The following is a 10561-nucleotide window of genomic DNA, read 5'->3' as shown; positions in this document are numbered from 1 at the left end:
TGACCCCCTACCCCCCCCTAGGTGCGTGACGTCATTTATGGACGGCCCCTCATTTCTTGGTGAAAAATGTGACCGAAAGTTAAAACAACCGGGACGCTAAGCCTACGCCGGTGCACCACTGCCCCGGTCAGCATAAGACCCAAGTGTCGTGGTTGTTAAGTGCCACCTAGTGACTGGGCAGGCGATGATTGGGTCAAACTTAACATCTCTTAATGAACGACGGCCAGTGCATCAGATCTTATTTATTCACGATGTACTTACAACAAAAATCAGCAGGCTACCCGCTGGATATCCTCACTGTTTCGAAGAACAAGTGTAACCTCAGGTCCTCGCTCATTTTCCAGCTTGACATTCCTTATTACCGTACAAATACTGGAGGAAAGTCCTTTGCTGTTGATGCCCCCAGGGTCTGGAATGCTATCGCTAATAAACTGCAACTTGGATCATTACCTGTGAGATCTGCACTCAAAACTGCTCTTGAGGAGCTGCCACTGCTATGCAGAGTTGCCTTAAATAAAATGCATCTCTCCAGATGTCCGCTGCATGTATATCGTTTATTTTTAAATTTGAATCACAGTTCCTATGATCGCTGTTGCATTGTTTTCATAGCTTTATTTTGGTGATTTCGAAAACGTATGGTTAAGCCATTTTTGTTTGATGAAGTACGGAGTTAGCCTGATAACTTTAATCTAAATTGACTTATGGTTCTTATTGTTTGGCTTGCATCTCACTGGGATTTTTGCACACAGCGTTCATATACGGTGCTTTTTTTCTGGAATATCTTGCTGGTTTTTCCTGGATGTTTCTGATGCGCGTCGTCACTTTAAGATGTTCTTTGTTCATGTTTTTGTTTGTTGCGGTTGCACCCAAGTCAAGAGCCGCATGGCTCACAGGGCTATACCTAATAAATAAAATAAAACTTTAAAATTTAAGGTGGGGAAAGCAGATGTGCTTCAAACATATTCACGCATTTGAAGCCAGCAGCGTTGTCTTACAGATCACTGCCCTGTGGTATAGTCAAGTTGTTGCTAGTGGACCTGATGAATGTCTTATCAAGAAGAGGTATGGGAGGGGGGACACGATGTTGGATCGAAGGGATCTGCGCGGCTCATAAAAGGGATGCGATATATCCCAAGTGGCACCAGGCGAGGATGGAGGAGCCACGGTCCGTGATACATTCAAGCGAGATGCTTCAGATAGCTATAACCAGGTCACGCAGATTTCTCTTTGACCATCCCCCTTCCCCCTCCCCGTTTCCAAACTCCGCTATCCGTTCCCATCGCTTCCCTTTCAGACCCCCAGTGAATAGGGCCACCTGCTCGACGCGAAAAAATCTGGCATTTTTTAAATGGCTTTTGTTTGCATGTATCTGATAGCAAGATTAAGTGTTGGCCCGAGCCGGCAAATGACATCGCATTTCCATCTACATTTAAGGAGAACAAGAAGCATGCTGATGTGGACTCAAGATAGGATACAAAAAAAAACAAAGAAATACATTGAGGCTTGTTTACGAATATAAAGCTCCATAATGAGTGAGAATTTGTTTGAAATTAGAGTAAAAGTTGACGCATTTTCTTGCAGACTTTTAAGCATAATTGTATAAGGGCGCTGTCCCGAAGTGATCTGTTACTCTGCTTTCCTTTAATTGTGAAACATTTAAGATGGGTAACAACTGATTGAAGTTTTGGTGTGCCATAGCTAATTCTGCATACCTAAGGTGTGATAAAAGTAACAGTTGATGAAATGGCTTTTGAAAAGCCCAGAGCATATCTCACGATGATGATTAAGATAAGAATCATGAATGTTTTTTGCCTTTTAGGGAATATAATGCATTTGAAAACGTTTGCCTTCAACTATGAACACTGCAAAGCCATCTGCATAACTCGTTGAAAAGAAAATACTTTATTTAAAACATGAAAAGGTACAAAAGGCATGTGGTAAAAATAATTATATTAACTGTATATTAAATAAAGATGAGTACTGTATATGCTTAGAAACAATTAAATTAAACATTTTAAACTGTGGCACTATACGATTGACACTGCATACTGCAAGTGATATCCGAACCAGTCCTGGCGCCCCACCAAACTCACACAGAGTGGTTAAGTATTGGTTAAGCATTTGTGAAGTATTGGTTTAACAACCACTATGGTGGACTCTGCTGGAGGGGGTCCTTGATCCAAACGTGGATTGACAAAGGGCTGGAAATTATATTACTGTTACTATAAAATATTAACATCGATATAGTTATGGTACAATTTAACAACAAATCATGAGACAATCCACATGATCACTACTTTTGCACAAATAATAAAATACAGTGTATAATTTATTTCCATTAGCTTTTTAAATAAGCAAAGTGGTACATTTGTTTAATTTAAATCACCTCCATAACGTATAAAAACAAATCTAATTCCAAGTATGCTACGTTTCTTAACGGTCTACAAGTATGCAATATTAATACCACAACGTACATCTTAAGGAATTGTGGTAATTTATCAACCATTAAACAGATAATTGATTGTCAATTTTAAATAATAATCCAGTCGGGCTGCTTTCTTAATAACACAATAACCTCATTCAACATCAAAACATTTGTTCAAATTAACACTAAAATACTAAAGTTTAAAATATTTTGTCTATTTTTTTTTTTTTACAAAAGTCTTTGGTATGAAATCTTAAACTTAATTTACAGTTTTTACCCTAAATGGGTTACAATATTTTGAAATTGTAAACCAATCATGTTTACAGTTTACTGATACGATACTTTGTGCCCGGCTTCATGTCAATGTAACTCAGCGCCACGGGGATCAAGATTGATTATTGTAGCCAACCTTTGCTTGAGCTTCGTTTTTTAAGCAGTGCATGAAACATTAAAACCGAAGTGCACATTTGCACGTGGCCCAATATGTTCCAGTGTTCATGCATACATTTAACTACCAAGACCAATGTTCCATCCCAAGAAATACGTCTGTATTTCCAGTGCATGGTGGTGTGAGAGGACATACACAAGACATATATGCGAGGTGTAATACTCATTGTTGCATATATTCAGTCGTTGTGTGGTCATCGCGATCAACAGAATTTCAGTTGCTGTTTTTCAACACGAGCAGAATGTCAAAGTATTACGTAGAGTCTAACTCCAACCAATGGCATGTAAATAGTTGGCACAGGGCCCTGGTGCAAGGAATGAAATGGGGCCCCCAGTCCAATATCCTTCTCCTCATTAACTTGGCTCTCTGGCCCCGTGGGCCGCAGTGCAGCAGTCGCACCGCCTGTTCAACTGTAACAGGGGTCTCCCTGCTGTCTTCTCTCAGCATCGAGTAGTTGCAGGGATCGCCTTGCCGAACGTGGAAAAAGTGAGAGGGCCCTGGTGGATGGCGGGCAGGCCCAGCTCTCTCGGCACGGCCACAGCGGCCGGCGAGTGGAGCCCCAGAGGCAGCAGGGTTGGCCTGGTAGTCCCAACAGCCTGGGTGGCCACAAGAGGAGGGGCAAGGCCAGTGTGCGGAAGGCACGAGGAATGTCCCATTGCCGGTAGGTTGCATTCAGTCGTCCAGGGAGGCACTTCTGTAAAGAAGAAGAAAACACAAGAGTGCCATTTGTATAAGGTGTTAATCATTTTCCTGCATTAACCAGTTAAGAGACAACTGCGAGTTATACTGCTGCATATGTTGTGGTATAACTCTCAGTTCAAAGAAGAAACATTCAGTGAAATGTTGGACTTCGTGAGTTAATTCATCTACCATTATGACTTAATTCGAGATTTGAAGTTTTCGTGACTGCAAGGATTCATACTATTTGTTTTTTTTCGGTAAAGTCACGGAGGTAAAAAATAAATAAATGAAAATAAATAAATAAAATCACTGTGAATTCACTGTGAATTTGGCTGTAACGGTTCCACCTGAAGACGGAAGCTTGTGTTGCCTCCGAAACATCGTGATTTAATTTAGTTGTTTTTTTACTTATTTATTTTTTACCTACGTGACTTTACCGAAAAAAAACAGAGAGCATTGTGACTTATTTCACCTTTCACAGTTGCGGCGTGGCATTTTTTGTTACTTATTTAGCTGTGAGTAATTTGGGATTTGCACTATGAAATTGGCGCTGACTGGTTTACACTTACTAATCATTTTATGGGGCCTTTGATGTCCACTTGACAGAGTATGATGCGCTTTTGTAATTCTCCACAGAAATTACCAAGCATCTGTGGGAATCCGACCATGAAAGCTGGCTTAGCGGCATGCATGCTAATAATTAGCCAATTCAGCAGCCAATTCGAAGAGATAAGGATGGCTCCAAACTAGTTTACATGATGCTGAACGATGTGATCAATGCCCACACATATCTGTGTGCTGTGCTTTGAATTTGGATAGTATGGATATTCTGAGAAGAGGATATTCATTCAGAGAGGTTCACATTTTAACAAAAAATATATAGATATTAATATTAGGGTACTTATTTTGTTCCACAGTAGAAAGTTAAGACTTCAAAGTCAGCCTTTAAGTTAGTGAAACTTTTTAAACATTTCACGAACTCCAAAAGTCTCAAATATTTCCCGTCATGCTTATAAATGCATAGGTTTATACGTGTAGTTATGTGCACTTTTTGAAATGTAGGTCACAACATCTTTGAGAATGAGACCCTAAGAAGGCTTGTTTATCAATCTCACCCAGTGCACTGATCATCGTATATGAATAAGAGGTGTTTTGCTAGAATATACTGTTTTGAAAGAGTGCATATTAAGTTCAGATACGAGCAATCTCAAAAATATTAGCCACGATCATGGCCCATTATTATTGAGATACCCTGGTCCATAGCCCATATACAGTAAACACATATCATGTACTTTAGATGCAAGCGTGGATTTGGTTGTGTGGATTGGAGCATGCTTGTGTTTGCCTTTGCATATCATTACATTTCCATCAGGCAACTTGTCACCCAGCTCTGTCCCGTGGCCTCCTGCCAGCAAACCTTCGACACTACAACAGATAGCCTCAAAGTGCACCTAGCCTGGCACAAAGCGCCGTGGTGACATCACCGCCACTTAGTGGCATCTGTTTGTTGTTGTTGTTTGTGTCCACACGCAGGCCTCACCTGCATGCTCAGGCCCTGGGAGCGACAGAGTGAGGGAGCCCAGGGGAGAATGGCGACCGGGCTCCGAGTCGCACTCCTCCGTGTCACTGTCGCCTCGTCCGCTGTCTTTCAGGCTCTGTCCGTCCACCTCCGCACACCTGAGTGGTGACACACAAAGCACCGCTCCGCCTGTCAGATCTCTCTCATCCAACGTGCAACGATGATTTTATTTTGCATTTGTACCCGAATCGTTACGTCTCCCCTCGTAAGTGAATGTGCATGCAGTTGATTTACCTAATCCGTCGGGGATACTTGTTTCCTCTGAAGCTTGGTCGTGGACGGTACTTTCCCTGCCTGAGGAGTGTCAAGATTTGCGAGACCTGCAGTACGTCAAAAGACAACCACACAGACAAACATACACACACGCATTAACTTACTGCATCTGTCATGTACCAGCTCACAAACAATATTGTCAAAAATCTTAAAATATTTTTGTTTCAATGAAGTTGCAAATGTAACTCAGTCATTAAGAGCAGCGTGGACATATTTTTGTTTAAAATCGCCTCTTAAAGGGACTGCTCTAGCAGAGACTCGCATGCCACCAGTGGCGTGAGCAAGCAATTGCAGCACTGCACCTTAACCTTTCAACAGTGTGCATAACGGTGCCTGATTTAATGATTGGCTTTGGGGTTGTACCTCGACGTTGTCTTGTGAAGGGGTCGCTGGCTCAGGTTCAGTGAAGCCCTCTGAAGAGTGCTGAGACGGGGTGAGGCTATCCCTGGGCCGGACCTCTGCGTCGTTCCTCCGGCCCCGAGCAGAGTCGGACACGGTGCCGTGTGACCCAAACACCGTGCTGACGGCCAGGGGCTCTTCGACATCTCCCTCGGCAAGCTGCCCCGCTGCCTCGCTGCTCAGCACCACAATGTCGCGCTTGTTCACGCCCGTCCTCGTCCCCTTCCTCGTGTCCCCATCGCTTGTCCCCTCCTCCACGCGGGCGAGCCGCTGAGAGCCGTGCGACGGTGCCTCCGCCTCCACCGACGTCTCGGACGACGCTGTCGAGTGGCCGCGTCTCCTGTTGTCCTCGTCCTTGCCTTCGTGTGCCGCTGCCCCGCAGGAGCTCGACTTGGTGCTGGCGACAAGCACCACGGCGGCGAGCGTGAGGGCGCAAGCGGCGCCCAGAGCCATCACGGCCAGCATGGATGCGTCCAGCGGTTGCGTCTCGTCGGCCCCGTCGTCGCCGTCCGGAGCGGAGCCGCCAAACGCTTCGTCAAGCCCAGAGAGTTTGTCGTTGTTGTTGTTGTTTTCGCTCGCACCGTGGGCACCCACTCGGATCTCGATGACGGCGGTCGCCGAGAGAGCTGGAGAGCCCCTGTCCCTGACCATTACCATCAGGGTGTGCCGCATCACGTCGGTGACCGAGGCAGCATTGGTGAAGATCTCACCTCCCAGGCGGTTGATGCGGAATAGATTTCGCTCGTTGCCTTGCACGATGCGATAGCTGAGCTCGCCGTTCACTTCAGAGTCCGAATCTCTGGCCCGCACCACCGTGACCAGGTACCCGAGCCCCGCGTCCCTGGGCAGCCGCACAACGCCCGTGCCGTTGCGCAGCGGGGGGTGCGTGACGACCGGCGCGTTGTCGTTCTCGTCCACAATCCTCACTGACACGGTGGCATTGGTGACGAGCGGGGGCACGCCGTCATCCCTGGCCTGCACTTGAAAAGTGAGGCTTGTCATCGCTTCATAGTCGAGGGGCCTCAGCGCGTAGATTGCGCCACTCGACGGGTTGATGGACACGTAGGTGGACACGGACGCTCCCGCCACCTCCGACTCGACCACGTTGTACGCGATCATGCCGTTGTGTTCGGCATCGGCGTCCCACGCCGTCACGGTCGTCACGTAGGCGCCGGGGGTGTTGTTCTCCAGCAGCGACGCCTCGTACGTGGAGCGATGGAAGCGCGGCTCGTTGTCGTTCTCGTCCAGCAGGCGCACGGTGAACTGTCGGGCCGCCACTCGCGGCGGGGTGCCTCCGTCCACCGCCTCCAGCACCAAGAAGTAGTCGGCCATCTCCTCGCGGTCCAGGCTCGTGTTGGTCACCACCACGTAGTCGTCGCGGTAGGGCAGCAGCTTGAAGTGCGGGTGTCCGCGCAGGTGGCATGCCACGAGGCCGTTCTTGGCAGAGTCGATGTCCGAGACAGTCACGAGTCCAACAAAGCTCTCATAAGCCGCAGCCTCGCTCACAAACACAGTGTCCCCCCTGGACTGCATGATGAAGTCCAGCTTGATCTCAGGCTCATTGTCGTTGATGTCCTCCACGTGCACGAGCACTTTGCAGTGAGCTGGAATGGAGCTGGGACCCATGTCGCGCGCCTGGATGGATATTTCGTATTCCGAGTTGAGCTCGTGATCCAGCTGGCCCTTGAGGGACAGCTTTCCCGTCTTGGGGTCCAGTTGGAACAGACGTCGCACCTCGGCCTCCACGGGACTGCTGAAGGAGTACACCACCTCGCCGTTCGGTCCTTCGTCCACGTCGGTGGCGTTGAGCGTGAGGAGGACGGTCCCAGGCGTGGCATCTTCCCTCACGGTCACGTTGCACGAAGGCTGTGCGAACACGGGCGAGTTGTCATTGGAGTCGAGCACGGTGATCCGCACGAGGGTCGTCCCTGACCTCGGCGGGTCACCACCGTCCCATGCCGTCAGCTGCAGCGTGTACTCTCCCTCCTGCTCACGGTCCAGCCTGCTCTTCACCATGAGCTCCGCGTACTTGGCGCCGTCGGTGCGTGCCCGCAGCGCCAGTCCGAAGCGCTCGTTCTCGTCAAGGTGATAGGCGCGCAGTGCGTTACCTCCCACGTCCAGGTCTCGGGCGCCTTCCAGGGGAACCCTGGTGCCCACCGAGACGCTCTCGGAGATCTCCACGTGCATCTCCGAGCGGGCGAAGTCAGGCGCGTGGTCGTTGATGTCCAGCACCTCGACCTCCACGTGCACCAGCTGGAAGAGGTCTCGGGGCAGCGTGCAGAGCACGTCGAAGCGGATGACGCAGGAGGGCGCCTGCCCGCACTGCTGCTCCCTGTCGATGACCTCGCGAGCGCTCACCGTCCCCTCGACCTCTTCCACGTGCACCAGGGAGAAGTCGTCTCGCCGCATGAGACGGAAGTGACGGGACGGGTGCTCGGCCACGCGGCCCCGCAGGTCGTCGGAGAGGCGGCCCACGAGGGTGCCCGCGGGCTGCTCCTCGTATAGGGCGTACTTGACGGTGATCGCAGTTGCGCCCAGGCACATGTGGAGCAGCAGCAGCAGCAGCGAGAGGGCCTCTCTGCGCATCGTTGGCTCCATTGTTGTTGGTGGTGGTGGCAGCGGCTGCACACTGATCGCTCCCGGCGTCGCCGCCGCGGCTGCTGAACTTGGGTTATGTTCAACGCCAGCGGGTTCAGCTGCGTCTCCAACTTTGTTGAGGCTAATTATCTACCAGCTCAACTAAAATTATGTTTCATGAAAAACAAAAAAATTGGATGATGATAAAAAAAAATGTTTTTAACTTAAAATATTAAAGTCCACTGCAGTCATGTATTTGTTGTATTTTTTGCTTGACTACTGTTATCAAACATTTCCAATAAATGAAGCCGTTTAAAGTACAACTATTACTCGCAGTTCAGAGTGCGGATCTCTTTCTATTGTTGAAAGTTGTTGCGCGATGAATGCATCAAGCGTGCTCCCTCTGCAATGATCATGGTTACGCTATGGGGAGATCCCAGGCAAGGAGCAACTGGAATTCCGTTGCACTATCTCCTCTCCTCCCCTGAGGCTGCCCTGCAAACAGCTCAACCACTTTCACTTTCCCAATCGAGTGAAACAAAAGTGACGCGAGCCAGCGGTGTGGGCTGCAAAGGGGAGCAGCGCCTTGCGTCGGAGTTTGACCACAAATGCCAAAAACACTTCTTTAGCCTTACAACTTTAGACTCTCACTCGGCCAATGCACTGTTGTGTCCCTTAACCAATCACGACGCACCCAACCCCTTCCCCACTTTCTGAGAAGAATTCCTCCCGTCCTGCCACCCCCCCACTCCCCAACTTATTCATCAATGCTTTCCCGCCCACCCGAGCCTGTCTTCTCCCCCCCCCCCTCTATACAGACTGGTGAATGGAGGGGTGCCTTTTGTCTGGAACTATTTTCATATTTTAAATGAAATGACACAATGCGGCGACTACCGCTCCTGTGTAACATGTGGAAAGTGTGTCATGTACAGTATTGTTGAAAAAGTTTACAGTGATGTGGAGCCTGAATATGCATACCATGTGCACGGCTCTATGAGTTGTTGTTGTTGTTTTACCTTCAGATGACCCCAAATATTGTGCTGTTGCACCATTGCTGGTTTCGCTTGATGTCAATTCTGAAATGCGTATCTGCATGCACAGGTAAAGACGGAAATATTCCATTACAATTTATAAATGTATTACAATTAAAAAAAAAGTTCACATCTCTTCAATGGAAAGCCGCAACAATCACTAGAAATGTAAGCAAATAAAGTAATGCACGAATTTCTTAAGTAAAATATTTTTTGACTGTTGCCCGTACCTCAATCTGAGTAAGACTCCTGTCCTGGAACTTTCATGTATTCGTAAAAGTGTTTGTGATTTAAAAAAAAAAGCATCCATGTACTCTTGATGTTATTTAGCACTTTTTTTTCTGGGTGTGATATTGCGCTTAGTTTTCGTCGATTTTTGTTTTACACAAAGCGCGGGACAAGCGCGTCGCAAATCAGATGATAAAGTGTCTCATTAATCAACTGCGTCTGGTTGCAGTGCGATGAAGCACAAAGGATAGCTGGCCATGCCATAGTCCTGGACTGCGCCGTTGCTGAGATTCGGGTTTTGGGTGTAGATGGGGTGGAAGGAGGCCAAGAGAAAGGGGGGGGGGGTAAGGCGCACCGTCTGTCTCTAATGGAAGCGTGCCTTTTGCTTAGGCGACACTACTGCACAGGAGCATAGCCATTGAAAGGCAACAGAGCGGGAAAAATTAGTGGCAGGAGGCTGGGCTGGGGGTAGAGGCGTGAATAGAGAAGGGTGTTTGGAGGTAGTGGGGGGTTGGCACACTTCGAACCATCTGCCGCGCGTTGGCTTTTGGTGGAGGGAACGTGCAGAGATTTGCATTAAAATTGGTAGCGTTTGGTGTGTGAATTCACGCATGAACTAAGCCAGTTTACCGAACAATAAACATGCAGGATTTTTTTTTAAACTTTGCGAAAGGGATTAAATCATAAATCTCTAATTTAAAAAAATCTTATTTTCACAAACGTTTTCCTTAAGGCACAACGATAGTGTACTTGATTTGGATCTGGTTCAAAACTCAGCACGAATCTGTGCAACAGATGGCTTTTTTTGTGTACACAAAGCTCATTGGTAAGTGAGGCCAAAACGGCCATATAAAAGCATTGGTTTCAAAAGACCCAGTGTGAAAATAATCATTAAATGGGCATTTTTGGGGGGAAATCCT

At 47.9% G+C, this 10561-nt stretch overlaps 1 protein-coding gene across 1 annotated transcript; it reads right to left on the bottom strand.

Moving 5' to 3' along the window:
- Positions 1 to 1883: 1883 nt before the first annotated feature.
- LOC144722731 (protocadherin-18-like) lies at positions 1884 to 8965 on the bottom strand. The gene is made up of 4 exons (XM_078601081.1): positions 5770 to 8965; positions 5368 to 5453; positions 5095 to 5231; positions 1884 to 3567 (listed from the first exon to the last, which is right to left on the bottom strand). The coding sequence occupies exons 1-4, from the start codon at positions 8401 to 8403 to the stop codon at positions 3314 to 3316; spliced, it is 3111 nt and encodes a 1036-aa protein (XP_078457207.1). The 5' UTR covers positions 8404 to 8965; the 3' UTR covers positions 1884 to 3313.
- Between the last annotated feature and the right edge of the window lie 1596 nt (positions 8966 to 10561).

This window comes from Lampetra planeri, chromosome 15, assembly GCF_965212315.1.
Source record: "Lampetra planeri chromosome 15, kcLamPlan1.2.h2, whole genome shotgun sequence".
NCBI lineage: Eukaryota > Metazoa > Chordata > Hyperoartia > Petromyzontiformes > Petromyzontidae > Lampetra > Lampetra planeri.
This window is presented reverse-complemented; position numbering and strand designations above follow the sequence as displayed.